This window comes from Malaclemys terrapin, chromosome 7, assembly GCF_027887155.1.
Source record: "Malaclemys terrapin pileata isolate rMalTer1 chromosome 7, rMalTer1.hap1, whole genome shotgun sequence".
Classification (NCBI taxonomy): Eukaryota; Metazoa; Chordata; order Testudines; family Emydidae; genus Malaclemys; species Malaclemys terrapin.
This window is the reverse complement of record NC_071511.1, coordinates 1,387,306-1,403,366: the sequence shown is the minus strand read 5'-3', so window position 1 is coordinate 1,403,366 and position 16,061 is coordinate 1,387,306. Positions and strand designations below refer to the sequence as shown.

At 44.2% G+C, this 16,061-nt stretch overlaps 1 protein-coding gene across 5 annotated transcripts in view; it reads right to left on the bottom strand.

The window, feature by feature from the left end:
- Window positions 1–3,322: 3,322 nt before the first annotated feature.
- QRICH1 (glutamine rich 1) overlaps window positions 3,323–16,061 on the bottom strand; it is a 35,100-nt gene continuing 22,361 nt past the window's right edge. For all 5 annotated transcript variants that reach the window (XM_054033782.1, XM_054033787.1, XM_054033786.1 and 2 more), the window contains 6 exons: window positions 15,163–15,317; window positions 13,803–13,917; window positions 11,266–11,374; window positions 10,737–10,888; window positions 9,853–9,943; window positions 3,323–8,886 (listed from right to left, as the gene is read on the bottom strand). In XM_054033782.1, the coding sequence (XP_053889757.1) occupies window positions 8,694–8,886; window positions 9,853–9,943; window positions 10,737–10,888; window positions 11,266–11,374; window positions 13,803–13,917; window positions 15,163–15,317 (815 nt within the window). In that variant the 3' untranslated portion in view covers window positions 3,323–8,693. The remainder of the gene's footprint in view (window positions 8,887–9,852; window positions 9,944–10,736; window positions 10,889–11,265; window positions 11,375–13,802; window positions 13,918–15,162; window positions 15,318–16,061) is intronic.

The following is a 16,061-nucleotide window of genomic DNA, read 5'->3' as shown; positions in this document are numbered from 1 at the left end:
AAACTCAGACAGCTAAGGGGTGAACGCCCAGCAGCCAAGGAGAGTCTTTAACGAGACCAAGGATCAGGCTGGTTGTGTGGATACACCGAGGAGTCCAGTAGACTTAGTGGGGCATAAGCTTTCGTAGGTAAAAAACCCACTGCGTTAGCTGTAGTTGAAGGGTTTTCTTACCCATGAAAGCTTATGCCCAAATAAGTCCGGTAATCTTTAAGGTGCCAATGGCCTCCTTGTTTTTTTAAACGATACCAGAACAGGAAGCGTGCAAAATAATAGATAAGTCCATTGAAGCACTAGGGATAAAGAAGGGAGCAATGAGGAAGATTAGGACACCACTGAGAAATTTTATTTTACCTCAGTCTTCACTGCCAGAAACACTGGGGACATCCATCCCTGGGCCCTGCTCTGGGAATAAAGATGAGGTGCCCTCAGAGACCCAGGTGAGGTGCTGAAGCAAACTGATAACCTAACAGGTAACCAGGCCCAGACAGTATATCCAAGAGTTATGAAGGAACTTGGGTAGGAAATAGCTGAACTGCTAACACAATATATGCAGTTTCTCATTAAAAACTGCTACTATTCCAGAGGACTAGAGAGTAGCAAATGTTGTACCAATATTTTTTAAAAAGTCTTAAGCAGTGATCCTGGGAACAACAGACTAGTGAACTTTACATGTGTACCTGGAAAAATCGGTTTAAATTATAATTAAAAGCAGAACACCTGAAACATCGTGAGAGCATCTAATCAGCATGATTTCTGCAAGGGAAAATGATGTTTCAGTAATCTCTTAGAATTCTCTGTGTCAAGGTAGTAGGGGCTAAGGGAGAACCAGTTTACATAATTTATTTGGATTTCCAAAATGCCTTTGACGAAGTCCCACCCAAGAGACTATGAAGTAGTCATGGGGTGAGAGGCAAACTGTTGTCATAGATCAAAAGCTGGCTAGGAAACAGAAAACAAATTAAATAGTCAATATTCATCCGGGCAAAAGGTTAACAGCACAGGGGCTCAAGGTTCCGTGATAGGTTCCATATTGTTCAATATTTTTCTGGAAAGGAGGGTGAGTAATGAAGTAGCAACACTTACAGATGACAAAGTAATTTAGGTTAGTCAGGACAGAGGAGAGTGAGGAACGACGAGTCCTAAACAAACTTGGTGAATGGGCAACATGATGGCAAACGAAAGTCAATCAGGTAACTATAAAGCAATGCACATCGTAGGGGGAAATTAAGTACTCACACAGTTAATTTAGACTCTGTAAGCTGTATCAACACAGTAAAAGAACCTGGCCCTCATAGTACACAGCTCATTGTACAGCTGTGCTAAAAAACCCCAAAGATTTTAGGATGCCTAAGGAATGAGGTGGCAAATACACCATTATATACTCAACAGCACAGCCTCAGCCAGATTGTGTGTGCAGGATTGGTTACCCCATCTCAGACAGGATATTACAGGTGTTCGGAGAAGCATTGAGGATGATTAAGGGCTTAGGAAAATTCTCTCATGAAGAGAGATTAATGGAGTTTGGGATTGTTACCTTAGAAACCAGAGCAATAAGGGGGGGACACAATAAAAGTCTATAAAAAACTTCTGTTCTGCCTGCATCTTAAAAGAGCACATACAACTAAAAAGGTGGGAAACAAACTGGATAAAAGGAACAGTGTCAGTCAGTTCCACAGCTTTTCAAACGTTTTGTAACTTATTGCCACAGGCAGCCACTGAGGTCAAGAGCTGAAGATGCCAAAAGGGACTGACATTTATATAAATAATGTCTACTTAGGATGTGTTTTGGAAGGGATATTAAACCTCAGACTTTAGGATTTAAAAGAATGAGAGCTAACGTAGGGGGCAGATTATCCAATTTTACACCCTCCTTTGACGTGGTATTCAGACCTGCATGAGTTAGCAGCTGAAGAAATTTTGACCCCATTTCTAGATACATGTGGATTATTAAAAACAAACCACACAACAACAACATTGAGATGGCTCAATCACCCCCAGACTTCCATTCCTCCTAACCCCTTCACCTCCGATTCATGTAGGGTTTCTGTTTTGTTATGGTTACCCCTCGCCCAAACATGGCTATGTAGTAGTGTCTGGTGTTGCAGGGAGTTGTAAAATTATATAGTTGCATAATTCTATTGGAGCTCCTGTGAAGGATGGGGTAGTTGAAAACATATACAATTAAGACACACCTTTTTGGACTTTGCATCATCTGTTTATGAAAAATAATCACAAGTTTCATATTATTCAGTTTAAATCAACAGAGGGTCTCTCTTTTGGGGCCAGATTTTCAAGAAAGCTCAACACGTTGGGTGAACGGTTTTGAAAGTCCCACTCCTTTTGCTACCACGTGAATCTGGTTAGGATTCTTCTGATGACAGCACAGCAGGGTGGGATTCTGCAGTTCTGGCCGCAGGGCTCTCCCAGCCTGTAGCTCATCATTGGGGTGATTGAGTTTAGTGAATCTTTTGGTTGATTGTTTGTTTACTTTATTCCAATAACTTGATACTGAAGGGTAGCACCACATCTTTTATACTACATATTGCATGGTGTCTCAGTGATTGTTTTGTTAAGCTGCTCTTATAACTTAAGGCTGTCGTCACTACAGAAATTGATCACTGCAGTTTTCTTTCAGTGACTTCCACTTTTCCTTAACAGGTACAACACAGTCTGTGCTAGCTGTACCTAGTACTCAGAACGGTATCATTTCATTCAAGAGAGAAGGAAAATTAAACTTCTTTTCTTCAGCCCTGGAGTGAATATTGTTTCCGGTTGTGCAATGTTAAGTTTGCAGTTTGTGTTGTAGGGTGGCACCTGTTGAGAAATATGGCCCTTGGCTTTCATAACATCCCTGGCTGTGATTTTATACATCTGTGCATCATTTCTTGGTCATTTCTCAGCTAAAACTGTTATAGGTAGCATTACAGAATTCATACACCCACATGCTGATTTCCACCTATTTAGAATTTTCTTGGACTACAGTGAAGGAGATCAGGTGCTATCAGTTTAGGATTTGATGTCCTGACTGATGTACCAAAAGTGACTTAGAGTAGTGATATTAAGGCAGTTGTTCCAGTTGGTCTTACTGAGCACTCAGGCAGAAGAGCATTTAGACTTTAAAAAAAGAGTGACACATTCCACCAACAGTAAATGTTGCCTACTGTAAGAGTGCCAGAAGTGAGGATGTCTTTCCTTTAAAATAAACAAAAGCTCTTAAGCAGGCAAGACGATGGTGGTACAGCTGCCCTATTCCAATGCAAGGCACATTTACGCTAACCTCAGCAGTGATACTAGAGCACAAAGTAGTAAACAGACAGGCAAGTTAGCTTCTGTTCCATTAGAAACACAAGGCAAGGTTTAATGGTTGTCAAACAGACTACAAAGGCTGCAGGGAAAGACATTTCATTTCCAAGGGGATTACAAAGATCAGAGGGTATAAGAGTAAAGTTAAATTAAAAAAATAGTTGAGTTCATCTCTTTAAAATGATTTGCAGTGTGAGTAACTCACAGGGGGCAAAAGCTACTGGAGAGCTGGAAGGTCACTTTGCAGGATGCCAATGACATATGCTGTTCAGACTAGGGTTCAATGTGGGAGGATGGACAAGACATTTCTGGCATGCAGGCTGCACCATTACCAAGGGAGATCTGGGCTGCAACTAGAACCAGCCTTAGTGAGATGCATCCCTTACCCACCCGTGTTCTTTTCTTACATTCCCTCAGAGACCAAGACCCAGTTTATTCCTGCTTTATGCTGGACTCAGTCCTGCCCTAACCCTCCTGATTAACTCAGTAGCAAGAACAGATGGAGGCAGGCACCTGGAAACTTGGGGGCTGCGCACAGGGCATCTGGGCAAAAATGTCTACTGCAGTGCTGAGAGCTGTGTCAGAGCCACACTGGAGGAAGGGATTGGCAGGCAGAGTGCCTCAGCCATTGTGTCACATGTCTCCCCCCACCCCCAGAACGTTAACAATTCTCTCCTGGAAGAGGGTTCGAGATGCTCCTTTCAGTAGGAAGATGCTTGTTAGTGTTGTCAGATGTTTTCTATGCATTGGCTCCAAGGAAACGGAACAGGCTGAAGTGACAGGGCAAGTTGCATTCCTTAAAATATCTGGGGAAGGAAAAATCTCTCCGTAGGCTGCTATTGGAACCTAGCAGCTCGGGATGCGCGGCTGGGAGAAGGGCCCCATATCAGAGGTTGTCGCAGTTTCTATCCCATTTTAACAGTGATGTAAGAGTCAGACCGTTAAGATTAACCATTTCATTATTAAATAGGTTACAGCCATCATGCAACCCCTCAGACAGTCCAGCAAACAGAAAAGTAGCAGTAAAACCCTCTGTCCCATACAGACAGAAAAGGGCTCTTTTCAGCCACTGTCACCTTTCTTTTATTTGGCAACTGATCAAGAGAACTTGGGGTGGTGGACACAGCTTTTGTTCAATTCTAAGTTGACCAGGCAAATGGACTTGTTCTCTCCTAGGTCAGAGCAATGTGTCTCATTTCCACCCGGTGAGGATCAGTGCAAGGGAGGACTCCTGTTTAGAGTCACTTTCAGGTTCTGGATCCTAAAATGGAAGTTCTAGCTCCCACAACGAATCAGGCCAAGGCAGCATGCTTTGGAAACCGCTTCAGACATACAGGAGATTACCTTCTCCCAGAAACACGAGAGTCTAGGAATCAAGAAGTTAGAAAATGAACTATATTAAGTTACATTTAGACTGTCCTCTTCCTCCCTCCCCCTGCAGTAAGGGGCCAAGGGATGATTGTTTTCCACAGGCTGTCCTCCACTGCTTTGGTCATTCCAATTTTACAGTAGTGACCACCTCCAAAAAAAGGAAATATGGACATGATAGCACAGTGGACACCAAGTCTATGTAACAGACTATAAGTTTCCTGTAGGAGAGTAGTTATATTGCAATTTCATGAGACACAGGACAATACATGGAGGTCAGAGGTTAGAACACAAGAAGCTTCACAAAGCCGCCATGTTCAATCATGCTACACTTTCTGTGGAGACAAATTGGCATAGAACAATTAAAAAACAAACAATGCAGGGGGGGCCTCAGACTAAATAACTAACCAAGCTGAGACAGAACAGACAAGGCTAACCCTGTATCAGTGGCACATACAAGGCAAAGGAAGGGAGTACATTCTGGGTTAAATATGTACAACAGCAAGGTGTTTGGTACTCAAGAGGTGTTAGGTGGCATGTCCATCACTGAAACTCAAGCAGGGAGTGGAAACAAACTGGATATAGAAGACCGTGCTAAAGAGAGCTATTTTACATTATTTAACCAGGAGCAGATTTGCCAATGACCTGGGTAAGACCTTAGGCCAACAGAGTGCTGTTGTCTAATCTGGGTAGAGTTCCTTCCAGGAGTCCTTACAAATAAGGCTTTAAGGTGACCTTTCTAGAAAGGAAGGGTCGGATCACTCTTCACTATCAGAGCGTACAGGGTTTAAACTCCAGAAATATTACAGACATTTTAAACTTGTTTCAGTCTGCACAGCTCTATGAAACAAGTTCTGTGAAGTCATCTGTAAAGCATAGTATATTGGATAGTCTAAGAAATGAAACTGGTATCAGACATTTTGATACCAGACAGTACAGAACACTGTACATCTTCAAGTCAACACCTTCATCTTCCATACACAGGAGAAAGCAAAAAGACAGGCCAGGGATGGAAAATCCTCAGTGTTTGCTAGGGCAAACCCAATAAAGATTTAGAGGTTTATGTGGCCCTCTGTGCCTGCTAAACTCCCAATACTGTTCAAGTGAGTTGTGCTTCTCCAGGCTGAGTGGAGACCCTAAAGAATTACTGGACTCTCCACCAGTTACATTTTTTGATTCATTTGCTCTTTACAGTAGCAAGTGAACAGCAATAAATACAGGAGAATCAAGTATATTTTTAAGCAACATGGCATACAGCTTCACCACACAGCTCTGCCAGTGTACCTCAACTCAATCCAAACCTGCAACATCCCTTGTTATTCCATTGCTGGGTCTTGTCTGTCTGCCAAATTGTTTCAAGCTCTGGCAAGTTTATACTTACACAAAAATGTTATGTGAAGCCATATATCAAACCTTTCCATCCACTTAGTACTTGGCGAAGGAAAGAACAGCCAGTCAGCTTCCATTTTCATATTGCGCTCGGATTTAATTAACAGTGGATGGGCCCACTCCGACCTCTGGGAAGGCTGGATTTAGGCTCCTATGCGGCATTCTAGGGCACAGTGACTTGAGGATGGGTGTTTAGCCTGCACATGCTTATTTCTCAGGGTCACTTGCTCTCTGAGCAGAAGGCGGGATGCTCCCCTCTCAAATCCAACATTCAGGGCAGCTGTTTACCCAAGTGATCTAGAGTTTAGCTCCATGCAGGCCTGGACACCCTTAGCACAATACGCATGCGTCTCTGCTCCCTTGAGCACAGCAATGGCTACCTAGCCCATAACTATATCCTTGAATAATCGAACTGGCGCTTGGAAAATACTGCGGTCATTGGAACACAGTGACAAGGTTATGGCATCAGATAATAGCCAACACTGACACTTCCCTGCCAGAGGAAAAGTGCTGCTGATAATCCTGATTGCTGCACTTAGCTGAGGGTATGATGGCAGCTTTACACTCCACCTGTCCCCATTCTCTTTTCCTGCCCCACAGAGACTAGAGTATCAGCCAGATACTGCCAGCAGTCGTTGAGGTGGGACTTTGCTTAGCTCACCACTCTGGGTGTTGATGTCGGTAAGGAACAGAGGGAGCAAGGGAGCATCAAACCCACCGCACAGGGGATGCACGACTTCCCGCAGCAGTTACCCAAACATTTCTTACCAAGTTATGCTTCGAAAAGTTCTCTTCAGGGGCCAATCCCTCCTCATGTTCATACTCCGGCATATCTGCATTCTAACGGTTTGACACAAGAAGCCTTCCACCAAGCCCAAGTATCACATGCTAGGACCAGAAGTCTTCACTGGACACGCCTCCACATCAAACAGGACGACACACGGGCAGGTAACATTAGGGACAGTCCTGATTTAGGGGCAGAGTCGATCCTTGGTGCACATGTACAGATCAGAGGGAGGACACATCCTGCTTGCAAATGTAAATAGGGAGGTGACAAATGGAAGCCTCAAGACTCTCTCGTACAGTAATGGAGGAGCTTCCAGTTACAGGACTGCAATAGAGGGAGAAGAGGAGAAGGCAGATTCAAGAAGCGTCACCTCCTCATGTCCAAGAAGCTGGTAGCTCAATAACCTCAAGCCTCGCTAGAGTGGGCTCCGATTTCAAGCACAGCGGACAATCTATTCTCTTCGGAAGCCACCAGAAATGTTATGTTGTCAAAATACAGCAGCCATTGAAGATGCAGTGAGGCAAGTGCCGTGGGTCTGATTTAAAAAAGAATTACAACCCTTGACAACTCTTGAAACTATACAACTATGAAACCGATATGCGAGCCAGCCATCCAAACAGCCTGAAAAGCATTTTCTCCCCTAACCCTCTAGCCACTGGTCAGGTGCTTTGGGGCTGAGGCTGGGGGCAGGTATTGCCTGTGCCTGAAGCCCCACACACTGGCCTCTGCTGCAGACAGGACACTGGTCTGAATGGACCAATAAGCTGATCTGGTGCAACAGCAAATCCCTCGTTCCTAGCTGGACACGAAGTTCTATCAGCAAACTGGTTTCTCTCAACGGTAAGTTATTACACTGAAGAAAAAAGCTGACCCAATGTGCAACAATAAAGAAGGACCTGGACATCCTAACAGGAGTGAATTCCTTCAGACCTTCAAAGTTTGGAGGGGTGGGAAAGAGAAAAAGGGTCCAGGGGAAATCACACTGAAAAGCATATGTGGGGGGATGAGAACAACCCAATTACACTGATCTTTTTAAAATGCTCCCTCTTGCAGCTCTTGCGCTCTTCCCCAAATAAAGACACACTGTTCAATGGCATGTTGAAAAGACGTGCTCGTCATTCTTAATAAACAACTAGAGTAAGAATACATAAGAGAAACAGGGCGGTATCTTTATATGATACACAAGTGTATGGTACAAGAACTCCAGCAGGCACAGGAGCCTCAAGGTTTAAGGCCTCAATGTCAGGCCAAAAAAAAAGTGTGGTAAAGTTTTTTTTTTTGTTTGTTTTTGTTTTTTTTACTTTTAACATCTAAAAATGTCACTTAAAGGTCTGAATAGAAATTGTTTTTTAGAAATCATAATTGCAGTTCACTCTCCTCCTCCTTCTTCTTCCAGGACAACAGCAAATTAATGTCTGAGCACAAAGGAGAGACACCTGCCTCTCTCTGGCTGGCTGAGCAGGTCCATCCATCATTCTGCGCTCTCCAGGCTGCACGTGCTCTGAGGAGGCATCAGAGGCCCCAGCCATCCAGGCCAATCCCATAGCTCATGTTCTGTTTTCTACATCATAAAAAACCAAAGTCAACCAGCAGTTTCAACAGCTCTGAGCTGGCAGAGAAATGCAGCCTCCAATGGTTCTAACAGCTCAGTGTGTTTGGTAGGATACACAATGGGTAGGTTTTCCTTTTAGATTCTTTTAAACAGAAGAAGCCTAAAAGGGCTTCATAACTACACCAATAAAAAACAAAACGTAGGCATCTCCTTTATAGTGTAAAAGTCTGTACAATTTATCCTTGCTCGTCATCCCCCCACCACCCCACCCCCTTCGGAGCTGGGCAGGGTGCCTTAGTGCATGGTGCTGGCATTAGCCACAGCAATAGCTTCCTGAATCTCTCGTATCACCAGGATCCGAGTGAGCATCTGCTCCATCTGCTCTCTGCTGATTGGCTGGATGGAATACCAGATCGGGCTGTTGGGGGCTACCACCGGCTCCGGAGTTAAGTAAAATGTGTCATTCCGGCCTTTCACACTCTGGGGGCTGCAAGGGGGGAAACAAAATCAGAAACAGGCAGGCTAGTAACATGTCCTGGAACAGGTAACCTCACCCTATTCCCCCTGGGGCTTTAAGAATCCTTACAGTGAATGTTGGGCTGATGAAAGGTGCAAGACTAGAAAAGCCATGGAAACACAGGTACAATTATGGGCAATGGTAGGACAAGCTTCTCCTACCAATGGGTCCCACCCAGCCCTAGACAGTTCTCCACTAGGGGAAAGAGGGGAGTTCTGTCTTAATGACTCATTCAGCCACTGGACTAAGTCAAGGCTAACAACAAAGAGTCCCCCCCAGCTATATAGTGGACCTATATTCACTAGGAAAGATTAAACTCCTTTCACTCGGGTACCAAAGGTTACCATTTAGCCTTTTAAGAGTCAGTTTTCTTCTCAGACTCCATTTTCACTTCAGTAAAGCTAGTTGTGGTGCTGTCCACGAAGGAGGGAAGTTTACACAAATTCAGCTATTAAGAGACCTCTCTCGTCTAATATTCAAAACACACTTCCATTTTTGTGGCTGCCACCACCTGGCTCTCTCCAACATCTCATCCAAAGCAGAGGGCACTTCCATCAGATGTGCTGTCAGTGCACCTGTGGGCTAAGGGGCCACTGCACAAGCTCAACCGCTCTGACGTCTATCACAAGTAAACCCTGGGATAAACACTTACAATTCACACTTCATGATTTAGCCCCTTCAAATAGTGAGCAAAACAGGATTTTAGTGAAAAAAATTAATGCAACTCTGGACCAAAGTTTACCCTCTACTTTGGGCATGCACCTCCTATTGAAGTCCCCTACACAGTTAATGTATTTAACATACAAACTATACCGATAGTACGGAGAGAGAAATACCGTCCCAAAGACAAAGTTAGCTATCTTTCTGCAGCTATAAAATGCAATCTAGGTACACATTTATAGAAGATAAGCAACCCCACGTGACAGGAGCTCTCACCATTTGAAGAGGTAGAAGTCATAGAGCTTTATGGGGCACCGCAGGGGGTTCTCTGGATTCTCAGTCTGCTCTGCATACATGTCATCTGTAACTGCAAACCAACCCCCCCAAAAAACCACAGCGTGTCAAACTGAGTACAGGAAACTGTTTGTAGTAGAACAATAGTAGATAATAAAATAAGCAATGTCAAGCAGCCTCAATGTTTGCAAATCCTATGTCATCATACATCATCTCATGAGTTACCAGCTGCAGGAAAGGTAAAAGGAGCCAGACCACTGCCCCAAAGCACAGCTCCCTTGTTATCAGCCAGGAACCTCCAGGTATTGCTTCTGGCTATCTGCTTTATCACCAAGACCCACTCATTAACCCGCCATCTAGCTACAAGCCCTGAAAGGCAGGAAGTCTGGTTAAATGAAATGCCAGTACCTGAGCCAGTGGAAGCTTAGGTCAACAGGCCATATTCTACCTCTAAACTCCATGAATGTTCCCAGGAGTCAAGTGCTTCCATTGAGAGAAGAGAACAAGCTCCACTCATATTCCTCTCCTTGCTCAGAGGCCCTTGCATCAGAACAGTGCCTCTGCCTGGGAGAATGAGACTGGAAACTAATCCCCAACTCTTCCGATGGGCGGCCAGTGTGACTCAGATAAATATCAGCTACCAGCCACTCAACCCTATGTCAGAAGGCATCATGCTCTCACGAAACACAGACATGCTTTATCTCTGATCACCAAGCTACTTGGGGAGGATCTTTTTGTCAAAGACATTGGTTTCTTGCACCCCACCTGAAGGCACCTGCAAGTCTCTTTATAAGACTAGTACAGACCAGGTCCATCAATCCGAGACATTCTCAAGAAGGCTTCTCCTCTCCCCATGTACACTCTACCTTTCTGGCCTGTCTGGTGTATGCCAAGTGCCTTCAGGTACCGGATACTCGTGCTCTTATCCTTGGGATTGGAAGGGTTCTTCTTGGTCTGCCTCAAGACCTTGGAGAAGGCCAACTTCATATGCTGGTCTACCGTTTTCAACAGGAAGTACCTGAACAGTGAGAATAGGACACAGGACATTTATGGGGCAATCAAAGCCTTACTTAGCCTCTCATCTGACAGTGAAGCGGCGATCTTTACTCGCTATGAGCCAGCCAGAGTTCAAACCAGCATCCGAGAGTCAGGTGGTATTCTGAGCAGCATAACACAAGAAAAGGCAGATGCAAGTCCAGGTTTCTCTTTGTTAGTTCACTTCCTTGTTTTGCTGCATATAATTTCTTGTATAAAGGGACTGCTCTGGGATTTGCTCCCATGTCCCTAACCATTAAAAAGCAGTGACCACATCTTAGTCCAAAGCAGTTTCCTGTCAGTCCTGTCAAGGATGCTGCAAGTTCCTTGGCCATTAAATCAATGGTCTCAAATACTTACTTGGTGTTAAAAAACATCAGTGTAGTTAGCAGGGTGGAAGGAGAGTGAGCTCCCAGCTGCTTGCACTCCCACAGCATCTCTTCTGTTACGTGGCTGGGGAGGACATAACCTGCAACAATCAGAAGTCAGCATCACCCGCTGAGGCAGTTACAACATGAACACGAGAGGCACTTCCAGGGATACACACTAGAAAGATTCCTTGGGGAAGGGACGACAGATTAATTCTCCCATTTCACAGTTGCTCATTTTGATATCAACCTTTAATAAGCAAGCTAATGGAATGGAACAAATTGAGCGGTTGGCCCTATGTGCATCTTCAGTCAACGTACAGGGTCAAACACTATTTGGATAGGTGTACTCTTGATTTTCCTTTGTGCAGAAGAGTAATTCTACACTCCAGACACCTAGATACACAGCAATACAACAAACAGTATGAACCCCAGAGCTCATGCAATGGCACAGAGAACAAAGCATAAATCAAACCGGTAGAGGGAAAAAAAGGATCTGAAACCCATCACACTACTTAAGCAGAAGTATCTGAACACAAATGTAAGATGGATTGACAGATGATTAGACCAAACTAAGAGCAAGGGGAATAAAAATCTGAAGAAACAGATTTCTGTACCCTGAAAATGTGACCCTTTAGTTCTCATCCGAGTAGGTGTAATCTTCCCTACTGCAGCAATAGCATAACTTGTTCATGCAAGGTCTGTTCCTTTATTGGACACTCACATGTACAGAGTAAAGCCCACATAGACATCCCGACCCTACTCTGAATGAAGGGTTTAACGTTCAGAAGTTTTTGGCTGCAACATCTCCAAGACTCCACCTAAAACCACCCACAAATGGATTCCAAAATGCACTAAGTTCAGAACAAGCCACGCCTTAGGGCAAATCTCTTAGACTCTTAGAATATCAGGGTTAGAAGGGACCTCAGGAGGTCATCTAGTCCAACCCCCTGCTCAAAGCAGGACTAATCCCCAGACAGATTTTTGCCCCAGCTCCCTAAATGGCCCCCTCAAGGATTGAACTCACAACCCTGGGTTTAGCAGGCCAATGTTCAAACCACTGAGCTATCTCTCCCCCCAAAAAATCTCTGGTTTTATCACTTGAAGCTGCTCTAGTCGCTCATCAGTGGCACAGAACACTAAAAGCAAAATGCATTGCAATTCAAATCAGATCGCTTGCCTCATGGACACCAAGGGTAAGCCACTAGGAGGTAGAAGAAGAACATAATGGCCATACTGGGTCAGACCAAAGGTCCATTTAGTCCAGTATCCTGTCTTTTGACAGTGGCCAATGCCAGGTGCCCCCCCAGAGGGAATGAACAGAACAGGAAGTCATCCGGTCATCCATCCCGTCACCCATTCCCAGTTTCCGGCAAACAGAGGCTAGGGACACCATCCCTGCCCATCCTGGCTAATAGCCATTGATGGTCCTATCCTCCATGAACTTCTCTAGTTCTTTTTTGAACCCTGTTATAATCTTGGCCTTCACAACATCATCTGGCAAGGAGTTCCACAGGTTAACTGTGCATTTTGTGTGAAGAAATACTTAGTTTGTTTTAAACCCGCTGCCTATTAATTTCCTTTGGTGACCCCTAGTTCTTGTGTTATGAGGAGGAGTAAATAACACTTCCTTATTTACTTTCTCCACACCAGTCATGATTTTACGGACCTCTATATTATCCCCCCTTAGTCGTCCCTTTTCCAAGATGAAAAGTCCCAAGCTTATTAAACTCTCCTCATATGGAAGCTGTTCCATATCCCTAATCATTTCTGTCGCCCTTTTCTGAACATTTTGCAATTCCAATATCTCTTTTTTGAGATGGGGCAACCACATCTGCACACAGTATTCAAGACATGGGCGTACCAAGGATTTATATAGCGGCAATATGATATATTCTGTCTTATTATCTATCCCTTTCGTAATGATTCCCAACATTCTGTTCGCTTTTTTGTCTGCCACTGCACATTGAGTGGATGTTTTCAGAGAACTGTCCACAATGACTCCAAGATCTCTCTCCGGAGTGATAACAGCTAATTTAGACCCCATCATTTTATATGGATAGTTGGGATTCTGTTTTCCAATGTGCATTACTTTGCATTTATCAACACTGAATTTCATCTGCCATTTATGAATCCATCTCTGCTCAACAACTCATGCATTCCTTAGAAGGGGCATCAACTCCACACTCCTGATGTCCTAAAGATTAACAAGTTCTCAGAACCCCTTAGAGAGTAAGTTAAATGGTGCACAGAATCAAGCCTAACTAAACCCTTAAAACAGAAGTCAGGACTGGAGTCTGGTGCACAAAACCCTCTGAAATATTTGTACTTATTGCAGGCTCTGGAGAACTTCCCTCCCCAGCTCAGTGAAAGTTAAGGGATGTTCTTCTGCTCAAGTGCTTCTTCAGATCCGTTTCTAGTCTCAGCTTTCAGAAAGATGACACCAGCAAGCTTAAAGCTCTCTTGCATCCTGTCCCTACCCCACCATGTCTGAGAGGCCTCTTCCTAAAGCAGAGAAAAAGCTCTTACCAAGAGGGGTGACCCGGGGCTGTACATCCTTGAGAACTTCATGTAACCACTCGGTAAACCGTATGTAATAGAGATCCGAGAAAATGTCATCTACTCGTCCATTTTCAAAGAGATACTGCAAAGAGACATTCACAATATAGTCCGATATAACAGCATCAAGCAAGCTCCTATCAGAGGACCTCTCTCTTTGGGATGGAATGAGCCCCCTCCCAGGCTCAAGGCCCAGGCACTAGTCAGGTTTATGTATTTCCTGCTTTGCTGTAGTCATTGTTTGCTGGAGAGGTTCCATAGGGTACACCTGGGAGAATACAAATACCCCTGTACTGAGAGGACAGTGTGCCAGGAATAATCATAATTACTGCGGTATGAGTGGATAACAAAGAAGAGGAAGAATCTTAAACTGAGGGCCAGCTACCTTTGCTTTTATTTACAGACAGATGAGTTTATTTGAAATTTACATTTCAATTATTGCCCTGCGTGCACTGGGATTGTTTCTTTAGGATACAAATATCCTCTCACATTATTGAGGAAAGAAAATACTGTTGCAAACCCAGATTCTCTCTTCTCTACACCAAGTAATAGGCCTCCACTCACATTTCAGGCAAGTCAAAGCTGAAACACTGGATTTTAAGCAGGACAGACTAGATCTAGAGCATTACACTTTCCTTGGGGGGGAGGGAGGGGGCGGGGAACTTTCCCATTAAATTCTCACCACATTATTTCATTTAGTTAATAGCAACTATTTTGTTTCTAACTGCAAGCTAGTATCCCTCTAAAAATTCTATCTACTAATTAAGGTCTCAAACTGTCCATTCTTAAAGCTGCATGTTCTGTCAGCAATCAAGAATCCTCTTCATTCACTTTTCCATATATAAACAAAGCTGGAGAGCTTGATACGAATAGCAACTGCCACCCTCATTCTAGGTCAGGGGTGGCCAACCTGTGGCTTCAAAGCCACATACGGCTGCTTGTCTAGGCACCGACTCCAGCGCTGGAGCTACAGGCACCAACTTTCCAATGTGCCGGGGGTGCTCACTGTTCTGCCACAAGCCCTGCCCCCACTGCACACCTTCCCACGCCCTCCACCAAGCTTGTCATGCCCTCGCTCCTCCTCCTCCCCCCCAGAGCCTCCTGCATGCCACGAAACAGCTGATCCGGAGGTGCAGGGAGGGAGGCACTGGAAGTGCTCTTTGGCAACGTACATTGGTAAATTATGGCTCCTTCTCAGGCTCAGGTTGGCCACCTGTTCTAGGTCTTACACAGAGAAAGCTATCTACAAATACTGTCTGATCACAGCATATGCACAGTTTTGTTGTGTGCACACAGCATAAAGTAAGAGATGAGGGCTTTCCCCTCCTACCTTCTGAATACATAGGAAGATATAGTAGAGTACATCTGGATCATATGGTTCGCCTTCACCATTGCGAGCTTCTCGTGTCATCAAGCATAGCCCATAATTCAACTCAGCCACAGCAGAGGAGATGAGATCTTCCTGGAATCTCAGCAGCTGGCGTCCTGCAAAGCAAAATGTCATGATGAATTTGCTCAAACACAAAAAACAAAAAAAAACCCACACACCACAGACAGTTTTTCAAGCATTATCTTCCATTTCACCACTGTCCATCCCTCCCTCCCACTATGCTCCCCCACTTCCGAACAGCTCCTTTAGCATTCATAAATCAAATCCGAGAAGCAGGGAAAGACATTTAGAGAAAACTGACACCACCACCCATTCTATATAGAGACCATCTCCTTCTCCATTCTCTGCAATGGAGCATTTTCCCTGCAGCAATGGGAAAGCCAGAACAAACCCATAACAGCATTTGCTGATTCATTAAGTAGCTGGTGTATGGGGCTATTTTGTTCCTGTAACTGGCACTCGTCCATCACAGTCCTACATGGCCTTTTCTGTGGCCACCAAACTACGTTCTTGGGCTAGTAGCTCAATGTGGAACAGAAATACTTCTTGGAATGTTTCATGATGCAGTTGGCAAAGACAAACCATTCTTAGGCTTGGAAGGATTAGATTTTTATTTGGTAAATGTCGGTCAGTGTCGATTTCACTGTACACAGAAACTAGATTTCCACTGATAATCATTGAAATTTACAGATAAGCAGCATTTCATACTTTGAGTTTGCTTTAAGTATATTTATGTGTGTATGCTTCAACGTGTGTGTTTAACGGTTGTAAAGATATTTTTTTGAATCTCAATGACTACTGTCATTAAATAATTATAGGCTGTGCCCCCCAGGATTTCT